The sequence below is a fragment of the Podarcis pityusensis genome (assembly GCF_964106645.2).
Source record: "Podarcis pityusensis genome assembly, chromosome: 13".
Taxonomy (NCBI): Eukaryota; Metazoa; Chordata; class Lepidosauria; order Squamata; family Lacertidae; genus Podarcis; species Podarcis pityusensis.
This window is the reverse complement of record NC_138038.1, coordinates 50,484,263-50,507,919: the sequence shown is the minus strand read 5'-3', so window position 1 is coordinate 50,507,919 and position 23,657 is coordinate 50,484,263. Positions and strand designations below refer to the sequence as shown.

The 23,657-nt window shown below is 48.0% G+C and overlaps 1 protein-coding gene and 1 long non-coding RNA gene across 6 annotated transcripts in view; both read right to left on the bottom strand.

Moving 5' to 3' along the window:
- The window catches only part of LOC308462432, a 223,256-nt gene that overhangs the window by 77,633 nt on the left and 121,966 nt on the right, over positions 1-23,657 (bottom strand). The window lies entirely within an intron of this gene.
- HES7 (hes family bHLH transcription factor 7) lies at positions 1,243-10,046 on the bottom strand. 5 transcript variants are annotated; one of them, XM_080980035.1, is made up of 4 exons: positions 9,869-10,046; positions 5,439-5,534; positions 4,183-4,288; positions 1,243-2,801 (listed from the first exon to the last, which is right to left on the bottom strand). In XM_080980035.1, the coding sequence occupies exons 1-4, from the start codon at positions 9,908-9,910 to the stop codon at positions 2,410-2,412; spliced, it is 636 nt and encodes a 211-aa protein (XP_080836161.1). In that variant the 5' UTR covers positions 9,911-10,046; the 3' UTR covers positions 1,243-2,409. The 5 variants fall into 5 exon arrangements, with proteins under 5 accessions (XP_080836161.1, XP_080836163.1, XP_080836162.1 ...); XM_080980037.1 differs by having other exon boundaries at positions 4,201-4,288; XM_080980036.1 differs by having other exon boundaries at positions 9,878-10,046.

Here is a 23,657-nt window from a genome sequence, read left to right as displayed (position 1 = left end):
TATATTAGGTCTAATTTGAGACACTCATTTCCTCATCCACACAAAGAAGCCGTTCTCTTTTCTGGTCTTAATACTAAAGGGACACCTGACCGTTTGGTCCAGCCGCGGAAGACTCTGGGGTTGTGGCACTCATCTCGCTTTAGAGGCTGAGAGAGCCGATGTTTGTCCGCTTCCACAGACAGTTTTTCCGGGTCATGTGGCCAGCAGGACTAAGCCGCTTCTGGCGAACCAGAGCAGCACACGGAAACGCCGTTTACCTTCCCACTGGAGTGGTACCTATTTATCTACTTGCACTGGTGTGCTTTCGAACTGCTAGGTTGGCAGGAGCCGGGACCGAGCAACAGGAGCTCACCCCGTCGCGGGGATTTGAACCGCCAACCTTCTAATCGGCAAGCCCTAGGCTCTGTGGTTTAGACCATTGCGCCACCCGTGTCCCTGATCGTAATACTATACTGCACTAAATGTTTAAATGTTGCTTTGATTGTCAGTGGCTCTTCCTGCCACACTTGCTACCACGGCTTCAACCAATCAGCTAAAACTTGTATCTCTCTGATGTGTAGACTGATATTCTCAGGTTGTGGTTTTAACCATCCAGGGGTCAGAATAGAAGTGGAATTTTTTAAATATTATTTTTTGCCCTGCCCTTTTAGTGACATTTCAGTGATTTCTTTATAACGTTTCTGGGTCACTTCTAAGCTTGGCGTAATGCAAATATACAGTCACACACATATTGAACGTGCATAATTTTTTTTGCGGGGGTGAGGCTGCCTGTATTATGAGGGAGAGACTCTGGGTGAAGTAGTCCTCTCCTCACACTACAGTGGTACCTCAGGTTAAGTACTTAATTCGTTCTGGAGGTCTATTCTTAACCTGAAATTGTTCTTAACCTGAAGCACCACTTTAGCTAATGGGGCCTCCTGCTGCTGCTGCCGCCGCCACACGATTTCTGTTCTCATCCTGAAGCAAAGTTCTTAACCCGAGGTACTACTTCTGGGTTAGCAGAGTCTGCAACCTGAAGCGTACGTAACCCGAGGTACCACTGTACTTCACCAAAAGTACACTTTAAAAAAAGCACGCAAAAATGATTCAGACATAAATACTTCTTGTTATACAGTTATTGATACGTATGTGTCTTCCTTTCCATGGGGGAGGAAATGTACGTCTTGAAATTTTTCTGGAGAACCTTAGAAAGGAATGAGTCCCACTACATATTTTTAAAGGAAATACATTTTTATTACATGGTGCATATAGATTTCAACACAAGGAACTATTTAAACAAGCAACCAAAAACATCCCAATACAAGCCATAACTGGGGGTGGGGTGGGAAATATTATTTATAATAATAATACCTGAAAGTTTGGAGAAAAAGAAAAAAAAAGAAATTAAAGATATTTTTTAAACGAACCTAAATGGGGGGAAATTACTCGTTTTGATTTCAAACAGGCATGTCATGAAACGTTTGCAAATGACACCGGTTTGGTAATCCAAGCACACACTCGGCCACTCGCACACACATCCAAAAGCAAACAAATCTTAAAATTCTACAGGAGGCGGGGTGTTTATGCAGGTATGTGAAAATCAGATTTCTGGCATATTACATTCAGAGACAATCCCTTCCAATCCACAGAGCCTAACAGGGTGCAAACAGGGCTGAAAAACCTGTGTCAGGAGTCCCAGGTAGTGGGGCATGTGGTCTTGGGGGTGATGGGAATTGGGGGGTCCTGGAAGACCCCCAGTTTCCCATTCATTCTGTACAAGCACCCTGCTTGGGCCACAATCGTTTGCCACAAGACATCTTACCTACGCAAGACAGCAATGTCTTACCTGTGCAAGACCAGGATACTGAGAATTGAGCAAAGCAGCCGATCGGCTCCTTTTGGGTCTTACCCGTCGGGTCGCAACTTGCAAAAGACTTTCCTTAAACAGGCTCTTCCGCTTTTGCAGTTCAGCACCAGAGCTGGGAGAAATCTGATGGGAGCCCCAACTTTTTCCCCACCCACCGCAGAGCATCTCAGTGGTGGGAAAGGTTGCAGCCCTCAGACCACTCTTCACTTACCTGCAAAGTCCTCTTGGGAGTCCCAATTTGCAAACCGCTGGTTGAGGGTAAAAACAACAAAAAAACACACACGAAAATGACCCTCTGGGTCCCTTCCAACTATGAAACCTCATTTCTAGATGTGTAAATGCTAGCAGAGTGGCTAGGTGAAGGCCCAAGCTAAGAAACCATCTCCCTTTCTCAGAGCGCTACATTTGAGGCAGTAAGGTGACGTCTCCATCCCCTCGTAAAGTCACCCGGCAGTGTGATCCCATCACAAAGGTTTTATTAGATATATATATATATATATATATATATATTTACATACATAAATGTTTGGGGCAGGGGGGTGGGGGGCAGGAGTGTTTGTGCTCTAGGGCCAAGGCCTCCAGAAAGCCGACGGAGGTGCCAGGATCCTCTTGGCTGAGGCGGCGGCGTCTCGGCTGTGTCTCTGTTGGCCCGCGCTGGAGCAAGCGGGGTCTGGGCTCCGTGAGGATTCGCTCAGCGGCTTCACGGGTGAGCAGAAGCCCTCGGGGGTCCGGGGAGGCGATTCCTCCAGCGACGGGCTAGGAGAGAAGACGGCGAGGGTCCAGTCTTGGCTCTGGGGCTCCGGCTTGGAGGCCAGGTAGAGGTGCAAAGTGTCCAGCAGGTGGCTTTGGACGGACGGGTGGGTTTGCTGGATGAAGGCGGCTAGGCCCAGGAGACACTCCCGGAAGCCCATCATATAGCAGGTCTGGAGGGTCCCGTCTTCCGAAGGGTCGGCTCCTGGAGGGGCAGAATTGGGGAGCCAGGGAGAAGGCTGGTCACTCAAACCCTAGGGAGGTGGGCCTCCACAGCCTTGCAGGGAGTCGGGCCAGATCTCAACTCTGCAAGGCTGTGGCTCTAGAGTCCATAGAACCAGGGGATGCTCAGCGTGGGATGGAACCTAAGCAGTCAAATCCAACACTTCCTGTTTGCCTAGAGTGGACGCAGACAGGGGGACGTTACTCCAGCCAGGAGGACTTCCTGTCACACCTGGTCTGGAGCATCCTCACCCTGCCAGGTAGATGGGTGTGGCCCCGGGAGACCCAGTAAAAGGGCCAGACACGCAGCCACCTTGCTCTTTCGCTGCTCACTTCTGATACTGGTGTTATTTTGCTGTCTGCTGGCCCTGAGCCATCAGTACATGGGCTCATTCCCATTTGGGATGACCTCAAACTCTCTTCTGTAACTCCAAGCTAAAGCCTGCCTTCAGGGAACCTACTGCGAGCTTCTTGTCGTTGCTTTTCAAAGAAGGCGTTTGCGCCTTTATTCTTTTCGAGAGGGGATAAAAGGGGAATTTGCCAGGAACAAACCCAATCTGGACAAAGCCAGATTGGACTGCTTAAAGGTAAAGGTAAAGGGACCCCTGACCATTAGGTCCAGTCGCGGATGACTCTGGGGTTGCGGCGCTCATCTCACTTTATTGGCCGAGGGAGCCGGCGTGCAGCTTCCGGGTCATGTGGCCAGCATGACTAAGCCGCTTCCGGCGAACCAAAGCAGCGCACGGAAATGCCGTTTACCTTCCCGCCGGAGTGGTACCTATTTATCTGCTTGCACTTTGATGTGCTTTCGAACTGCTAGGTTGGCAGGAGCAGGGACCGAGCAACGGGAGCTCACCCGTTGCGGGGATTCAAACCGCCGACCTTCTGATCAGCAAGTCCTAGGCTCAGTGGTTTAACCCACAGCGCCACCCGCGTCCCTCTTAAGTAAAGAGATTCAAATGAATCAACCAACTAGCTTTGTGCTATATACGGGGGAATGTACTCTGCTACTAACTCACTAGTGTGAGTGAGGAAGGATAATATTTAATCAATATGTCCTCTCCTACTATCTGCAACATTCAAAACACTCAGGAGGTGGTTGCAGCCCTCTGGGCTCCCCACCTGGCCCATGGGACTCTTAAGCTCCTCCCTCCCCCAGGCCACACCCATCTCTGTCCCTCCCTGAGCATCCTTGTCCGGATGGAGGGTGGGTGTGGAAATTTCTGGCTTTGGCAAGGTGAGTATGGGGACTCCCCATGCACTGAAGAACAGGGAGCAAAGCATTTGAGCAACTCACAAACACTCACAGACCTGGCCTGCCCAGGTCTCTCTGATATAGCCACATACACCCCCCCAACACCCACCATGCAGGTCATTTGTACCCTGGGGTTTAGCTGCGTTCATCTCCCGCAGGTATCCTACAGCAATCTCCAAGATCTCTGCTTTCTCCACCTTGGGGTTCTTCAGAGTCTGTAAAGAAAGAGGCCCGAGAAGAAGGGGGCTGAAGGGGAAACTTTTGCAGGGAATAGGCAGTGGCTGGGGGGCAGAGCAACGGATCCACGTGCTGACAGTCCCGGGTTCAGCTATCGGCAGGTCTAGGGAGCATAGCTGTCAACTTACAGATTTGAAAATACGGGACCAGCAGCCTCGGAAATAAGGGATCAGCAGCCAAAATAAGGGATTTTCCAAGCACAGGTATGTTCAACTTCTGAGCCCCTCCGAGCCAAAGGCAGAAAGCCCAGCCAGCAGCGAAACGAAGCCTCAAGCGGTGGTTCCCACAGCGCAGCAACCCGGCAAAGGGGATGCAGCAGGGAAAACCACCGTCACCTCTCCGCTGGGAAGCGCTGAGCAAAGGTGAGTCCCCAGGCAACGCGGCCGATTTGATCGGCACAAGGCATGCAAGCTCCACCCCCCAGTCATTCTCAGACTCCTTAGGGAGCCAGCAGGGAGGGAGGGAGAGGAGCTGCTTCCTTTGAAACCCGGGCAATTTAAGGGACATCATCAATAAGGGACAGCAGCAGGACACGGCACTAGGATAAGGGACTTTCCCGCCAAATAAGGGACGGTTGACAGCTATGCTAGGGAGGGCTGGGACTGCGAAGGACACCTCCCACATGCAGATCCTTCTCGCCTTGCCGACCCCCCACCCCGCCCAGGATCCACTGCTGCTAACCAACAACAGGGATTTTGCAAATCACTGCGCAAGTGCCAACTTACTCTTGGGGAACATGGACAGGATAGACAAGACAGGCATAAGGGTAGAGAATACCTGATCAAGTCTCCGGGGCCACCTATTTCTCTGCCAATTCCTTTTAACCAAAGCCTTCCTTTTAGAGCAGAGTCATATAGAACAATAGCTCCACCTGCTGGCAGTTGAAGAAATAAACGCACAATCCACTTCAATGCACTTTAAGGGGGTTCAATTAACGCTAAGGCCTCCTCGGGAAATCTGAAGGCCACAAAGTTGACGCAGACCCACGGGTCTGACACTATCCCAAACGTCAGCGGTTACGTTCTCAGGGAGAAGTCCTAGCTAGGATTTGAAGGGAATGGGGAGTGGGGGGGGCTGTGGGGAGCAGGGGGGGGGCAGGCTGGCTGCAGGGGGCACCTCCTCACTGACCTGGCTGTGGGTCCTCTGCAGGAGCAGCAGGCGCAGTTCCTCCAGGCTCCGATTGATGCGGTCACGGCGACGCTTCTCCGCCAGGGGCTTCAGCATCTGAATAGACAAACAATTGGGGGGGTTGACCCCTGGGTGGGGTGGGCAGCCGCTTTGATAGATAGGCACTGATACACTCCATTGCAGAGCAGGATCCTCCCTTTCCCATGAAGAGGTTGTGCCAAGAAGTTTCTTAGTTCTCCAAAGGTACCCATCAACTACCCCACCAAAAAAAAAGGCTTGGGGGTAGTGAAGACAACACAGAGTTGAATGGGGCCAATGGTCACCTTGCTCCTTGTCAGCCCCCTCTCCTCCCCTCACCACCCCCCCCCCCCATTTTGGATGCTACAATGCCCCCTCTCTCTATTCCACTCCTTATCCCACCAGGCAGGCAAATTTTCTAGGTTGGATGGAGCCAGGGCCAGATTTAGGTTTGATGAGGCCATAAGCTACTGAAGGTAATGGGGCCCTTTCTATGTCCAGCTGTCCTTTGTCAACAACAAATTGTCACTGTTTCGTGTGTTGACTATATGCTCTATGATCATTTATGGGCCTAATAGATATCTAAAGAGATGCGGGTGGCGCTGTGGGTTAAACCACAGAGCCTAGGACTTGCCGATCAGAAGGTCGGCAGTTTGAATCCCCACGACAGGGTGAGCTCCCGTTGCTCGGTCCCTGCTCCTGCCAACCTAGCAGTTCGAAAGCACGTCAAAGTGCAAGTAGATAAATAGGTACCGCTCAGGTGGGAAGGTAAACAGCATTTCCGTGCGCTGCTCTGGTTTGCCAGAAGCGGCCTAGTCTTGCTGGCCACATGACCCAGAAGCTGTACGCTGGCTCCCTCGGCCAGTAAAGCGAGATGAGTGCCGCAACCCCAGAGTCGGCCACGACTGGACCTAATGGTCAGGGGTCCCTTTACCTTTACCTAGATATCTAAAGCCATTTCCCCATGCTGCCATGCAACCAGTCCATGCAGAATGCAGGCACCCTATATATAGAAAGGAGCAAACCAGTGATATTTTAGGGGGCAGGCTAGCAGGGGGCCCCCATTAACACAAAACACTGTTGCTGTATGTAGGGTTTATTTGTTTTGTATCTTATATTTTGGAAATGTACCTCCAGTTTTTCCCCCCTTTGAATTTTTTTGGGGCCCCCAAGAGAGTGGGGCCCTAAGCTATAGCTTGTTTAGCTTATATGTAAATCTGGCACTGGATGAAGCGAGTCCGTAGTCCCCCGTCCCCCCGCAGGCACGGCAGTAGGTAGCACTTTTGCTGCCCCCTAGAGGGACGCGGGTGATGCTGTGGGTTAAACCATAGAGCCTAGGACTTGCTGATCAGAAGGTCGGCGGTTCGAATCCCCGCGACAGGGTGAGCTCCCGTTGCTTGGTCGCTGCTCCTGCCAACCTGGCAGTTCGAAAGCACATCAAATTGCAAGTAGATAAATAGGTACCGCTCCGGCGGGAAGATAAACGGCGTTTCTGTGCACTGCTCTGGTTCGCCAGAAGAGGCTTAGTCCTGCTGGCCACATGACCCGGAAGCTGTACGCCGGCTCCCTCGGCCAGTAAAGCGAGATGAGCGCCGCAACCCCAGAGTCGGTCACGACTGAACCCAATGGTCAGGGGTCCCTTTACCTTTACCTAGAAGCAGCGAGGCAAATAGCTGGGGGGGGTGTGCTATTTTTTCTGGGATGAACGGCCCTTCATTTCACAATAGAAAAGGGAACCAAACCCTGTAACCTCAACATTAACATCAGGCTGCGATCGCAGGCCTGCTTTCTTGGAAAGGTTTCTGTCAAAATCCACATAGCTCTGTTCTTCTTGGCGCCTGCTTTGGGTTTAAGCAAGCCTAACCGGTTAGGTAGAATTTCGACGTGCCTGTTTTCATCTGTTTTGGGTTTTTTTGTTTAAGTTCATTGCCGATTTAAAATTCTTGAATGCTTTAAATAGTTGTTCTCACCCATAATTGTCATAGCTGTCAACTTTTCCCTTTTCTTGCAGGGAATCCTATTCGGAATAAGGGAATTTCCCTTTAAAAAAGGGAAACGTTGACAGCTATGATAATTGTACAGTGGTACCTCGGGTTAAGTACTTAATTCATTCCAGAGGTCCGTTCTTAACCTGAAACTGTTCTTAGCCTGAAGCACCACTTTAGCCAATGGGGCCTCCTGCTGCTGCCAGAGCACGATTTCTGTTCTCATCCTGAAGCAAAGTTCTCAACCTGAAGCACTATTTCTGGGTTAGCGGAGTCTGTAACCTGAAGCGTATGTAACCCGAGGTACCACTGTATTGTTTTATTCCAGCTGCAAACCACCTTGAGGTGGGTTTGTTTGTTTGTTTGTTTGCCTGTATTTCAATGAAGCGGTGTATAAATTTTATGAAATGAAATAGAGTGGTACCTCGGGTTACATACGCTTCAGGTTACAGAGGCCGCTAACCCAGAAATAGTGCATCAGGTTAAGAACTTTGCTTCAGGATGAGAACAGAAATCGGGCTCCGGCAGCAGCGGGAGGCCCCATTAGCTAAAGTGGTGCTTCAGGTTAAGAACAGTTTCAGGTTAAGTATGGACTTCCGGAACGAATTAAGTACTTAACCCGAGGTACCACTGTAAAACGTGTCGAGCATCGGAGCATTAATATGAAACCCGTTGTTCTTTATCTAATGTGGGGGCAAAATTAAAACGCATTGGCGGCTTCCTTGATATTCTGCCCATCACAGCTGCCTCCTGCCCAGGTCAGGCATCTTCTGCAAAAACCACTAGACAAGGAACACACTTTCTCCTTCAGCTGAGACCTCCCCGATCCTACATGAAAACCGCCCCCTTCCCAAATGCCCAGGAAGCAATTCCCATAAAGCCCCCTCCCTCCCGCTTCCCCTGGCAAAATGGGAGGGGCCTGGAGCAGCCAGGACTTTTTTCTGCCTGGAAGAATTTGCAACTTCTTGGCTTGTTGCAAAATCGCTTTCCTCGCCCCACCCTTTCAATTCTCCCTTAATCCAACCAGCCCCAAACTGCATCCCATCAGATCGAAAACCCGCCAGGCCTTTAGCGACAGCATTAAGAAACGTTTGCCATATTGCGCGTGAAATTATTTCGCCCGGTTAAAAGAAAACAAAAGAGCATCATCCTCATTTTGCAGGTCCTTCCCAGAATTCTGCAGCTCCTTTTGGCACAACCACCCAACAGGCAAAAAAAATATATTACCCCCCCCCTCCTCCAGTATATACACACGTTACTTTGTTTCAGAGCATCACGTGTTGGCGTTGTTGTTTGTTAATTATTGCGATGACCGTCTGTATGTTTTCCGTAGCTAATACCGGCACTTTCACCGCGGACTCAGCGCCCTGGCACAAGATATAAGCTCCTGAGGGTTGCAGCGAAAGTTAGTCCTACTCAAGAGTATACCCATTGGAAATTAAGGGCACGGCGAGCTTAGCTCCATTCAGTGGGTCTACTCCCTGTGTGTGTACAGTATTGTGACGCACCCGTGCAAGAAGAAAGGGGGAGAGTGGTCTGCGCTGCTGCAAAACTGATATAATCATTCATTCATTTATTCTCTTCCGCCCCGCCGCCCCCAGGAGACGCCAGCAACAAAACAACAGAAATTCAAAACATTACAAGACAAACATTTAAAGACAATCAAATCTCACAGCTCAATAAATTCATGGTGGCCAAGATCAAAACCTCAGCCGAGTGCCTGGATGGAAAGGGATTTATTTATTTTTAATCCTCTCCAAAAAAGTCCACCAAGCGGAGCCAGGCGCCCCCCAGGGAAGGGCAGAGGGCGAGTTCTTCCTTCAGGGGGGTAGCCAAGGCGCAAGTGTGGGGTTTCACGGCTCCTATCACCCCCGATCCCGAACGCCGTCCCCTCCCCTCCCCTGATCCGCGCGCAGCCCTTGCGCAAGAGATGCGCCCAGGAGGGCGCGCGCCATCTCCGCACACCTCCCTCCAGAAAAGACCGCACAGAGCAAGCCAGCGCACTTCTGTGGCTAAGGAGCCAGTCCTCTCTTTCCGGGGTGGGGAAGATCTGTGCCCCCCCCCATCCCCGGGTAATTCCCGGAGTGTGACCAATGGCCAGGGCTGGTGGGAGCCGGCGGGGTTCAAATCCTCCCACTCGGCCGCCGGGTGGCCCTGGGCCGGTGGCACCCGGTCAGCCCAACCTACCTCGCGGGGTTGTTGTAGGGCAAAATGGAGAGGACCACATTGAGCTTCTTGAAGGATGGATGGATGGATGGATGGATAGATAGATAGATGATTGATAGATAGATAGATAGATAGATAGATAGATCCACTTTCTCTGGGTCACTCCTCCATACACGCCCACCCTCTTAGCTGTCTACGCTGAGCCCCCCCCCCAAAAAAACCCTGCCCCACACTTTCCTTCCCCTGATGCAGCCCATATACCTTTCTCACCCCTCCTGGCTCAGAGCTCTCCGTAGTCACCATCGCCTCCGGGCTCTCTCCTGGCAAGCCTGCCTTTCCCCCCGGGGACGATGGTCAAAGTGAGCCAGCCCCCCTGCGACCCCCGCCCTCCTTTCCCTCCTCCTCCTCCTTTAATGACCCTTCAGGCGCAGCCCACATCTGGGGGCGCGGGGGAGTGAGTTTGGCTCCGTTCCTTTCAGCAGCACGCGCGCGCCCGCCCGCGCGCGCACACACTCCATGGGTGTGAAATGTGGGGGGGGGACGGGACACCCAAATGTTAAAACTTTCACAAGCAGTCAGTACCTCCTTCCCCCCAAAGTACTGGAAGGGATCATCATCAGATTGGCTTGGCTTGGCTCAGAGTGGGTTGCAATAATTTGCATGTCAACTTTTTTCTTTTAAATTAAATTATACTTTTCAACTTTATACACTTCACTAATTTTACAATCATTTGGACATTTCAAAACTTGACTTTCTTCCCCCTCTTTCTACAGCTCCTTAAATTTATTGTTAATATATTCTGCATATCCAAATTAACTTAATTTGCTTTTATTCGTCTTCTTTAAATATATACTCCTGTGAAACTGCAGGTTATTACAATAATCCTGCCAATGTTTTAATCTGTTTACATGCATGTCATCTTTGATTATCTCCCCACCCCACGCCCCAGATTTTCAGTTACAGATGGTGCTGGCTTTGGGGGGGGGGGGGTTCATTTTAAGCAAAAGCAAGGTGAAGAAAAGAACCCAGAGTCTCTGTGATCTGAGCTTTCTTGCTCAGTCGTGACTGTAAAATCTTGTAAAACGAGGAGTGTGTGTTTGTGTGTGTGTGTGTGTGTGTGTGTGTGTTATTGCTGAATGTTTTGGCCTTTTGGTTAAGCCACAGGAGCGAGTTCCAATTCTTCTAAGGTGGAGATATTTCTCCAAATAAATCCAATTTTAAAAAAGAGAGAACAAAAATAAGAATTTGGCTTCTGGAATGCTATCCACTTTCAGACCGGTGAGCTGCTTTGATTCAGATCCAAAGCAGTTTGGTGGTTGTCATGGCAGTGTAAGGGAAAGGGCTTAGTTTCTGAAATGAAAAAGCAGGTGGTTTTGTGTGTCATACATGTGTGAAATGATTCGTTGCCAGTGTGCTGTCTCTCCCCCCCCCCACCACTGCCTTTAAATAACTGCATTGCAGAGGGTTGGACTAGATGACCCTTGGGGTCCCTTCCAATTCTACAGTTATATTATTATTATTATTATTTTAAAAATCACCCAGTTTTAAAAAAATGTTTAAAATGTTTATTTTTTTACCAACAACCATAACGCAAACAGTGAAACCCCCCAGGCGACTGATACATTGGGTATACATAATCAATAATAACATATTCAAATCAACCATATGTACAATTTTATATACGTTAATACTCCTCCATCCACATGGTTTATTTAACTTTCAACATTTTGATTGCCCCAAATTGTTCAAACCCACCCAAATAATTCAATATCTTCTCAAACCAATCCTCCTCTTTCTCACTGACCTTAAACCCTTTCATTCTGTGTATCTTCACAGTTAGATATTCTAAAATTATAATATTATTCAGTTTTTTCCTCCATTGGTTCACCCCTAGCTCTTCTGCATTTTTCCAGTTACTTGCTATAACCGGTTTGGCTGCAGTTACCGTCAGTTTTACCCATTTACATTCCTCTTTTAACTCGGTGCTACTCAGACTAATAAGAACCATTAATTTAGATATTCCCACCTTCCTACCCACAATTCCCGATATTTCTACACCAGTCTGTAAAAATCACCCAGTTAAGCCTTTCCCTTTATGGCATCTCTTTCATGCTTGGGGGGGGGGGCGGATCCTGCAAGTCGATTCCCCATGTTGGGAAGCTGCAAGCTGATAAAAGACCCCTGAAGAAGAAAAGGCCTCATATTCCGAGAAAATGGTGGGCGGAATCAGAGCCCGGGCTCAGCTGCCCGCGCTACTGTTTGAAGCATAGAATCGTAGAATTGTCGGGTTGGAAGGGACCCCAGGGTCATCTAGTCCAACCCGCTACAATGCAGGAATCTCAGCTAAAGCATCCATGACAGATGGCCCTCCAACCTCTGCTTATAAACCTCCAAGGAAGGAGAGACCACAATAGGAGACAGTCACAGTCATGTAGCTAGTCTATGTCATGGATAGGCAAACTAAGTCCCGGGGGCCGGATCTGGCCCAATCGCCTTCTAAATCCGGCCCATGGACAGTCCGGGAATCTGCATGTTTTTCCATGAGTAGAATGTGTCCTTTTATTTAAAATGCATCCCTGGGTTATTTGTGGGGCATAGGAATTCGTGCATTTCCCCCCTCCAAAATATAGTCCGGCCCCCCACAAGCTCTGAGGGACAGTGGACTGGCCCCCTGCTGAAACAGTTTGCTGACTCTTGGTCTATGTCACAGGGGCCAGCAAAATTTTCCCCAGACCATCCATGGTCCAGATTTAGAAGGCAATTGGGCCAGATCCAGCCCCCGGGCCTTAGTTTGCCTACCCATGGTCTATGAGCACGCGCGGAATGCTTTCCACTCATCCGTGTCTCTGGGCGCGCACAGAGTGCTTTCACCTCAACACTACACTAAACAACCCCAAGTCCTTCCTGTGAACCATCTGGGTTTGGGGGAAAGGCACGTTTGACTAGTGTAGAACTGGGGGGGGGGGGGAAGGCGGTGGAGGGGGGGTGCTTGAGCCCCGGCACCTCTTATTAAGCCCATTAATTAAGCAGAGAAATCACCTTGCCAACAAAGGTCCGTATGGTTAAAGCTCTGGTTTTCCCAGTAGTGATGTATGGAAGTGAGAGCTGGACCATAAAGAAGGTTGATCGCCGAAGAATGGATGCTTTTGAATTCTGGTGCTGGAGGAGACTCTTGAGAGTCCCATGGACTGCAAGAAGATCAAACCTCTCCATTCTGAAGGAAATCAGCCCTGAGTGCTCACTGGAAGGACAGATCCTGAAGCTGAGGCTCCAATACTTTGGCCACCTCATGAGAAGAGAAGACTCCCTGGAAAAGACCCTGATGCTGGGAAAGATGGAGGGCACAAGGAGAAGGGGACGACGGAGGACGAGATGGTGGGACAGTGTTCTCAAAGCTACCAACATGAGTTTGACCAAACTGCGGGACCAGTTACAGATAGGTAGCCGTGTTGGTCTGCCATAATCAAAATAAAAAAAATCCTTCCAGTAGCACCTTTAAGACCAACTAAGTTAGTTCTTGGTATGAGCTTTCGTGTGCAAGCACACTTCTTCAGATACTGAAGAACTGCGGGAGGCAGTGGAAGACAGGAGGGCCTGGCGTGCTCTGGTCCAGGGGGCCACGAAGAGTCGGACATGACTTAATGACTAAACGACTAAACAACAACAATAATTAAGCAGGAGTGGGAAATGTTAATGGAGACTAGGGAATGTGGTGGTTGGGGGAAGTAGGACCAACGCCAGCTGTGGGGGAAAGTCATTATCCCCCCATCCCCACCCCACCCCACACATCAGGAACTGTGAAAGTCTGCCAAATGGGGACCAGTAAAATAGGCCCTGAAATTTGGCGTGAAAGCAGAGAGACGCAGGAGGGGTCAAAAAAGTGGCAAAAGGGGTTTATTTTTCAAGGGAAAGAGCACAGACAACCCCCTGATATGTTGGAAGGAAGAAATACTGATGTCTGTTAGACTACACTGCCCAAAGCGCTTAGCACCCACTCCAACACACTACACAACAACCCTGTTGTGTAGTGCAGTTCTTTGTGTGAGAAAGGGCACTAATAAATTCTGGATGCTCACCTCTGATTCCTGCATCGCAGTGGGTTGGGCTAGATGTCTGGAGGGGCGGTCCTTTTCAGCTCTACAAATTCTACTTTTCGAAAATGAAGTGGGGGGAGGAAGGGGTGTGCACAATTAAGGGAAATTGCGAAGGGTTTTGCCAATTTGTGTGCGTTGGGAACAGGGCCGGATTTAGGTTTGATGAGGCCCATAGCTACTGAAGGTAATGGGGCCCTTTATATGTCCAGCTGTCCTTTGCCAACAACAAATTGTCGCTGTTTTTTGTGTTGAATATATGCTATATGGTAATTGATGGACCTCATAGGTATCGGAAGCCATTTGCACATAACAAAATACGTATTTTAACAAAGTAATTGTTGAGAAGTCCATGGAGAATGCAAAGTCCATGCAGAATGTAGGCACCCTCTATATAGAAAGGAGCAAACCAGTGATATTTTAGGGAGCAGGCTAGCAGGCGGGGCCCATGACTTACATCACTGGTGTCTACACAACACAAAACACTGTTGCTGTATGCAAGTTTTATTTTATTTGTTTTTTATTTTATATTTTGGAAATCTACATCCAGTTGTTTTTTCCCTCTAATTTTTTTATGGGGGGCCCCGAGAGAGCAGGGCCCTAAGCTATAGCTTGTTTAACTATAGCGACATTTTTCCACCTTCGCCGCATCAAGCAGTTGGTCCCTTACCTTTCCCGCCCTGACCTGGCCACAGTGATCCATGCGACGGTCACCTCCAGGCTTGACTACTGTAATTCGCTCTACGCGGGGCTACCCTTGAAGCTGTCCCAGAAACTCCAGTGGGCGCAGAATGCTGCGGCGAGGCTCCTCACGGGGTCTCTGCCATGGGAGCATATTCACCCAGTGCTTTCTCAGCTGCACTGGCTCCCGGTGGAGTACAGGGTCAGATTTAAGGTGCTGCTTTTGACCTTTAAAGCCCTTCACGGCCTAGGACCCTCATACCTACGGGACCACCTCTCCCGGTATGCCCCACGGAGGACCTTAAGGTCCATAAATAGCAACACCCTAGAGATCCCGGGCCCTAAGGAAGTCAGATTAGCCTCAACCAGAAGCAGGGCCTTTTCACTGCTGGTTCCAGCCTGGTGGAACGCTCTGCCTCATGAGACCAGGGCCCTGCAGGATCTGATTTCTTTCCGCAGGGCCTGTAAGATGGAGTTGTTCCGCCTGGCCTTTGGCTTGGAGCCAATTTGATTCCCTCCCCCTCTTTATTTTTTCCTTTCCCCTCCTGTGATGAGGCTGCATTTTAATGTTTCAGTGTTTCCATGTTGTATTTTAGTCTTGTTTTTAAGTTGTATTCATTCAACTTGTTTTTATTAATGCTTGTTAGCCGCCCTGAGCCCGGCCTTGGCTGGGGAGGGCGGGGTATAAATAAAATTTATTTATTATTATTATTATTATACGTAAATCCGGCACTGGCGGAAGGGGGGAATATATAGGTAGGATTTCTCTCCTACACTTGCAGGATCCCTTTCATTCAGCACAGAAGCAAAAACAAGGATGACTGCCTTCGATTTTAGCATTTCGAATTCCTGACAAATTCTTTAGCAATCCCCTGAAAGCCCTGCAGAGAGAAAGGGCTCCAGGGGCTGCGGTGAATTACTGCCCCACCTGGGCTTTGATAATGAGTTTATAGCTGGCTGGCTGGAGAGGAAGGAATCGGAATTTTTCTCACCTCCCGGCTGCAACCTCCCAGGGTCCCATTTGGGCCCTTGGTTTATGGGCTTGAGCATCACATCTCCGGATCAAACTCCCAGAATCACTAAGGACCACCCTCTGCTCTCCTTAGGGGGCGGAAGTGTGTTTTTTTATTTATGGTACTTATTGCAATCACGTCCCACCTTCTTCTCCGAAGCCATTTCCCCCCACGCAACAACAACCCTGCGAGGTAGGTTAATAATAATAATAATAATAATAATAATTTTTATTTATACCCTGCCCTCCCCAGCCAAGGCCAGGCTCAGGGCGGCCAACAAGCAAGAATAAAAACAAGTGGAATGAATACAACTTAAAAACAAGATTAAAACACAACATTAAAATATTGAAACATTTTTAGGTTAGGCTGAGAGGCAGTGGCAGAACTGGCAAAACTGACACATAAGCTACGGGACAAGGATAACTGTGACTTGAAAGATGAATGGGAACCCTTGACAAAGTATTTGAAGAGGCAACAAAGTGAACAGGACTCCTTGGCAGGTTTTGAATAAACATTCACAAACTTTTCATTGGTAATAATCAGCTAAATAGTTTGAGGATCTAGACAACTTTGTAACATGCAGAAAACAGCATTCTCAGAGAAATCAAAGAATGGAACTGAGGGAAGTCGGGGGGAGGGAGGAAAAATGGGGGGGAAATAAGGATGATATGTTTCTGGATAATATGTTTTGCTTTAATTTTGAATTTTTTTTAAGAAAGAGAGGCAGTGGCGAAGCTCCATGGCCAAGTTGAGATGGTGTTTTTTTTAAAAAAAAACAACAACAGCGCTTTGACCACTAGATCCCACTGCTAAAAAGATGTGATGTTGGTCCTGAACGGTGCGAGCTGTTTTTATTTTATTTTTAATGTGGGTGCTACTTCCACACCCTCTTTCTTTTTTACGTTCCTTTTGGAATCTGAGCAACTCTGCACTTTCAACCGATTAGTGTTGCTATCAATATCTTTTCCCGTTCTACTCTACCTCCCACCCAATTTTGCAAGTGAATTGCAAGGCGCCTCTTGCAAATGGAAGAGGAATGGAAGAGAGCGACAGAGAGGAGCGGCTGCAAAAAGGATGCGGAGAGAAGGCTTTCTCAAGGAAGCATTGGTGGTTCAGTGGTAGAATTCTCGCCTGCCACGCGGGAGGCCCGGGTTCGATTCCCGGCCAATGCAACTTCATCTTTTCTTTTTCCTTTTTTGCTGACTTGAACGGAGAATAAATATAAATCTCCAACAGGCAGTTTTAAAAAGATTTTTATTTATTTTACTTAATCTCCTTGCTTCTGCAAACAGGCACAAAGAGAATGGCCGGATTAATAAAGTTAATAAAAGAAAGAAAGAAAGAAAGAAGCATGTGAGGCGGGGTGGGGGGAACATTAGGTGTGGGGAGAACTGGGGAGAACTGGGACCATTAAACGAGAGGAAAACAAAACGTACGTTGCATTGGCCGGGAATCGAACCCGGGCCTCCCGCGTGGCAGGCGAGAATTCTACCACTGAACCACCAATGCGCCGTTGAAAACAGCTGGATGGGTCCTTTGATGAAGGAAAATTCCCAGCGTTTGGCGGTGATGCTGCGCAAATATGTTCTAAAAAGCAAGCAGGTTTCCTGCTTCCTGAGATGGGATTTTATTTATTTATTTCCCTGTCTATACAGAGGGATGTTTCTGAAGGTCGCAAATGCGCCGCTTACGAATAATAAGCTATAATCAAAATCAGACCTAATTGAAGTCAGACCCATTGAAACAAATGGGTTTAAAGCAATTTAAGTCCTTGCTTTTAATGGTCCCAACTGTGAGCTGGGTCTCATCCTACATCTCCCATCAAAACTTGGTTTTATTAAACAGCGCGGTTTCCAACGTTAAAAATATACAAAAAAGGAAAACACCATATACGTAATTTTTAAAAAGCGAGAATGAAACAAGCCAACAATCCAGACACATTTAAAAGACCATAGAGCAGGCATCCCCAAATTTGGCCCTCTAACTGTTTTGGGACTACAATTCCCATCATCCCTGACCACTGGTCCTGTTAGCTAGGGATAATGGGAGTTGTAGTCCCAAAACATCTGGCGGGCCGAGTTTGGGGGTGCCTGCCATAGAGGCACTTTTTACGCTGAATGCCACCACGGATATTGCGAGTACAGTGGTACCTTGGGTTAAGTACTTAATTCGTTCTGGAGGTCCATTCTTAACCTGAAATTGTTCTTAATCTGAAGCACCACTTTAGCTAATGGGGCCTCCTGCTGCTGCCACTCCGCTGGACCACAATTTCTGTTCTCATCCTGAAGCAAAGTTCTTAACCAGTGGGGCCAGTGGAATCTGTAACCTGAAGCGTATGTAACCTGAAGCGTATGTAAGCCGAGGTACCACTGTATTGTTAATATTCTATCTGTGATGTAAAAACAAACAACTAAATCCGACTCTTAACACAATAAGAAACTGAGAAACAGTTTCTACGCAAATGCAATTCTGGTTCTAAACGCAGCATAAGGGGTCTCTATAGTATAGTGTATTTTATAGTATAGTGTATTTTAAAATTGGGGTTTCAGAGTTTTTAGGGGTTTTTATAGTATAGTATAGTGCATTTTAAAATGGGGTTTCAGAGTTTTTAGGGGTTTTTGAATGTTTTATATAGTTTTTCAATTTTGTTCTGTATGGGACAATGACAATAAAGATATCTATCTATCTATCTATCTATCTATCTATCTAATATATGCACATGGGTTGCTGCTGATTAGTGAAGAACAGTGTGCCTCTGAGCATGTGCAGAGTACACCACACATGTGCTCCACGTGTATGTTTGATTCTTTTGTTTCTCGGAATACCTTCCACCCTCTCTCTCACCCCCTCCCCCTGTTTATGACACACCCCAGTGGGAGTTTTTTGGCAGGCGCCTGGGGGTGTGACGGCTCGTGTGGCCTCCAGGCCCATCAAAGAGCAGGAGGTCATTGACACCTTGGCGTGTGGAAGGGTTTCCCAGGGTCCCCCCCCCTCCACTCACACACCCAGCCCAATCGGGAAGGAAAAGTGGAGAAAATCTCTCTGCCTTTGGACAAGCGTGGAGCAAGCTCAGGGCCTGGCGCTGGAGACACGTGCTGGAGGCTGGCTGGATGCAAGGCGAGAGTGCCTCTGAGGGTATGCAGAGAGCATCCAACTTCCCCCAGCTCATCTGAGGTCAGGGGTTGTGGAAGAGCATGAGTTCCAGGCCCGGCCCATGTTTTTATTTTGAGAACCAACAACAGCTTGTGGAGGAGGGAATAATATGAAAATTGTATATAGAGACAGATGCACAAGTTGAGCACGGCAGATGCATTGGTGGTTCAGTGGTAGAATTCTCGCCTGCCACGCGGGAGGCCCGGGTTCGATTCCCGGCCAATGCAACAGCGTTTTTGTTTTGATTTATTTATATGCTCTTCATCTGTATTTATGGGCTTATTATTACAACCTTCACACATCCAGATGTTGCCCCATTCAATGCCCGTGGGCTAGACCTGAAGGGGACTTGCCAATCAGAAGGTTGGCGGTTCAAATCCCCGCGACGGGGTGAGCTCCCGTTGTTCGGTCCCTGCTCCTGCCAATCTAGCAGTTCGAAAGCACGTCAAAGTACAAGTAGATAAATAGGTACCGCTCTGGCGGGAAGGTAAACGGTGTTTCCGTGCACTGCTCTGGTTCGCCAGAAGCGGCTTAGTCCTGCTGGACACATGACCCAGAAGCTGTATGCCGGCTCCCTCAGCCAATAAAGCGAGATGAGCGCCGCAACCCCAGAGTCGGTCACGACTGGACCTAATGGTCAGGGGTCCCTTTACCTTTATCTTTTAGATTGTTGGCCTTAACTACCTCCTGCAAGAGCAAGACCTTTACCTTTACCTTTAACTACTAACTCAGAGTAGACCCACTGAAATTAACGCACCTAACTCCTGTCCATTCATTTTGACGGGTCTAACTTTGAATATGACTACCACCTATATCGGGTTGCTGGGAGCAGCCCATTTTGCAGATACAGATGTTTCTGTGAGTGCAAACAACGCAATCTTCTTCTTTTTAATTGAAAACTGCTTTTAGTACGGCCTCTGTCGCATCCACATAATATTAGAAGATTCAACACCCCTTGACCCGATCCGAATAAAAATGGATTGGATGAGGTGCACAGCCGCTCTGTGGGGTGGTGGCAAGAGGGGCACCTTTTGCAGAAACCAGAAGCGTGGTTTCTCTTTTGAAAAGATCCCTTTAATCCAGGCATCCCCAAACTCGGCCCTCCAGATGTTTTGGGACTACAACTCCCATCATCCCTAACTAACAGGACCTACGGGACCGCCTCTCCTGGTATGCCCCGCGGAGGACCTTAAGGTCCACAAATGATAACACCTTGGAGGTCCCAGGTCACAAGGTGGTTATATTGGTCTCAACTAGGGCCAGGGCCTTTTCAGTACTGGCCCCGACTTGGTGGAACGCTCTGTCCCAAGAGACTAGTGCTCTGCGGGATTGACATCTTTCTGCAGAGCCTGCAAGACAGTTGTTCCACCAGGCCTTTGGTTTGGACTCAGTCTGACCCTTATGTTTCCCTCCCCTTATGGTTTTGAACGATGGGCTACTATTAAAATGAGGCTGCATTTTAAATTATATTTTAACCTATATTTTAAATTGGTTTATTATTTTTAATTTTATTATTGTTGTTGTAATTTTACTGGTGTTAGCTGCCCTGAGCCCAGCTCTGGCTGGAGAGGGCGGGGTATAAATACAATACAATATCTTTATTGTCATTGTCCCATACAGAACAATGAAATTGAGAAATCTACATAAGGCATTCAACCACCCCTAAAAACTCTGAAACCCCATTTTAAAATACAATATACTATAGAGACTCCTTATACTGCGTTTAAAACCAGAATTGCATTTGGTTTAAAAATTACAGTGGTACCTCTGGTTACGTACTTCACTCGTTCCGGAGGTCCGTTCTTAACCTGAAACTGTTCTTAACCTGAAGCACCACTTTAGCTAATGGGGCCTCCTGCTGCCGCCGCACAATTTCTGTTCTCATCCAGAAGCAAAGTTCTTAACCGGAGGTACAGTACCATTTGTGGGTTAGCGGAGTCTGTAACCCATTTTAAAATACAATACACTATAGAGACTCCTTATACAGTGGTACCTCAGGTTAAGTACTTAATTCGTTCTGGAGGTCCGTTCTTAACCTGAAACTGTTCTTAACCTGAAGCACCACTTTAGCTAATAGGGCCTCCTGCTGCTGCCGTGCCGCCGGAGCACGATTTCTGTTCTCATCCTGAAGCAAAGTTCTCAACCTGAGGTACTATTTGTGGGTTAGCGGAGTCTGTAACCTGAAGGCGTATGTAACCTGAAGCATATGTAACCTGAGGTACCACTGTAAATATGATATGATACGATATCTTTATTCTCATTGTCCCATACAGAACAATGAAATTGAGAAATCTACAAAAGACATTCAAAACCCCCTAAAAACTCTGAAACCCCATTTTAAAATACAATACACTATACAGACTCCTTATACAGTGGTACCTCAGGTTAAGTACTTAATTCGTTCTGGAGGTCCGTTCTTAACCTGAAACTGTTCTTAACCTGAAGCACCACTTTAGCTAATGGGGCCTCCTGCTGCTGCCGCGCCGCCGGAGCACAATTTCTGTTCTCATCCTGAAGCAAAGTTCTTAACCCGAAGTACTATTTCTGGGTTAGCGGAGTCTGTAACCTGAAGGCGTATGTAAACTGAAGCGTATGTAACCCGAGGTACCACTGTACTGCGTTTAAAAGCAGAATTGCATTTGGTTTAAAAATTATTATTATTATTATTATTATTATTATTGTAACAGGACCAATGATGATGGGAACTGTAGTCCCAAAACAGCTGGAGGGCCGAGTTTGGGGATGCCTGCTTTAATCTGTACAAAGAGGAATCCCTATGACGAGCAGAATCCGAGACCAAGGAGAAGAGTCGATGAAAGAAGACTGGAAGAAATTTAAAGACTATTTACAGAAATATTGTAAAATTAATGAACTTTAGAAGGATGCTGGATAGAAACTAAGTGGTTTCCAGCTGTAATGCTTTAAGAGATATGAAAAAAGGTTTACACATGGGTAAAAGCTTAATAGTAAGGATTTGCTGAACTAACAAACCAAACTGGAATACAAAAAAGGGAGGTATGAGGAGGTCCGGGGAAATAAGGTTAGGGAAGGTATATTATGGAAAGTTAATGTGTTTTTAACGGTAATTTGTGTGTTTTTTTCTATTTTTCTTTTTTTTGTTATATTTTAAAAATCTTATTCTTTTTTTCTGTATTTTGTACTTTCTTGTATTCCTTTTTTTTTTTTGTTCTTGTATTTGTTGAAACTTTAATAAATATCATTTAAAAAAAAAAAAGAGAGAAATCCCTAAATCGTGGAGGATGGAGGGGGGGGGACAATGTCCTCCAAGTACTCCCTCCACCTCCATCCAGCTGCGGGCGAGGGTTGTTAATTAGGGAGGGGGGGCAAGGCTGCTATTGTCCTTCCGTGTCTCCCCCCCCCCCGCCTTCTGTCCTGCCCTCGCCCCCTCCCCTCCCGCCCGCCCCGCTTTACGAGCCTGGGAAAGTCTTCCACACGCCCAGGTGCCAAGTGCTTCCCACGCCCGCCTGCCCTTTGATCCGCCTCCCTAGCGCCACTTGCAGATCCCCGGGACCCCCCGCGGAGGTGTCAAATGGCACCTCGGGCCAAACCGGCGGCCCACGAGCCTTGGCACCTCCGGGCACCTGCCGGAGACCCCCGAGGCGCAGCGGGAGGAGAGAGCGAGAGATCTGCCGGGTTAAACCCGCAGGGTGTCTATCTGCGCCTCCTCCTCCTAACTGGGGAGCGTTTGTTAGAGGCAGGGGCCAAAGTTCTCCCAGCTCTAAGCCCAAAGGCGCTTTGAGTGCCACGTGTGACAAAAAGGAAAAGAAGCGCAAGCGGTGGTGGTAGTAGTAGTAGTAGTAGTAGTAGTAGTAATAATAATAATAATAATAATAATAATAATTTATTATTTATACCCCATCTGGCTGGGTCCCCTCAGCCACTCTGGGTGGCTTCCAACAAAAACTAAAATGCAATAACCTATTAAACACTAATAAATAATAATAATAATAATAATATGATTTATTATTTATACCCCACCCATCTGGCTGGGTCCCCTCAGCCACTCTGGGTGGCTTCCAGCAAAAACTAAAATGCAATAACCTATTAAACACTAATAAATAATAATAATAATAATAATAATAATAATAATAATAATAAATAATTTATTATTTATACCCCGCCCATCTGGCTGGGTTTCTTCTGCCACTCTGGGCGGCTTCCAACAGAACACTTAAATACAATAACCTATTAAACATTAAAAGCTTCCCTGAACAGGGCTGCCTTCAGATGTCTTCTAAAAGTCTGGTAGTTGTTGTTCTCTTTGACATCTGGTGGGAGGGCGTTCCACAGGGCGGGTGCCACTACCGAAAAGGCCCTCTGCCTGGTTCCCTGTAACTTGGCTTCTTGCAGGGAGGGAACTGCCAGAAGGCCCTCGGAGCTGGACCTCAGTGTCTGGGTACAATGATGGGGTGGAGACGCTCCTTCAGGTATACTGGGCCTTCGAGGCCATTTGGGGCTTTAAAGGTCAGCACCAACACTTTGAATTGTGCCCAGAAACGTACTGGGAGCCAATGTAGGTCTTTCAAGACCGGTGTTTATGTGGTCTCTCGGTGGCCACTCCCAGTCACCAGTCTAGCTGCCGCGTTCTGGATTAGTTGTAGTTTCCGGGTCACCTTCAAAGGTAGCCCCACATAGAACGCATGGCAGTAGTCCAAGCAGGAGATAACCAGAGCATGCACCACTCTGGCGAGGCAGTCCGCGGGTAGATAGGGTCTCATCCTGTGTACCAGATGGAGCTGGTAGACAGCTGCCCTGAACACAGAATTGACCTGAGCCTCCATTGACAGCTGTGAGTCCAAAATGACTCCCAGGCTGTGCACCTGGTCCTTCAGGGGCACAGTTACCCCATTCAGGACCAGGGAGTCCCCCCCACACACCCCTGTCCCCCAAAAACAGTACTTCTGTCTTGTCAGGATTCAACCTCAATCTGTTAGCCGCCATCCATCCTCCAACCGCCTCTAGACAGACAAAACGGAAAGAAGCGCCAGCGGTAGTCGTCGTCGTAGTAGTAATAATAACAATAACAATAACAATAACAAATTTTATTTATACCCTGCCCTCCCCAGCCAAGACCGGGCTCAGGGCGGCTAA

Coding starts and splice junctions, on each gene's coding strand:
- HES7 (XM_080980035.1), bottom strand. CDS start 9,910: ATGGTGACTACGGAGAGCTCTGAGCCAGGAGGGGTGAGAAAG. Junction 5,535..9,868: donor AGCCAGGAGGGGTGAGAAAG/GTATATGGGCTG, acceptor TTGTCTATTCAG/ATGCTGAAGCCCCTGGCGGA. Junction 2,802..4,182: donor GGGTACAAATGACCTGCATG/GTGGGTGTTGGG, acceptor CTGCCCCTCCAG/GAGCCGACCCTTCGGAAGAC.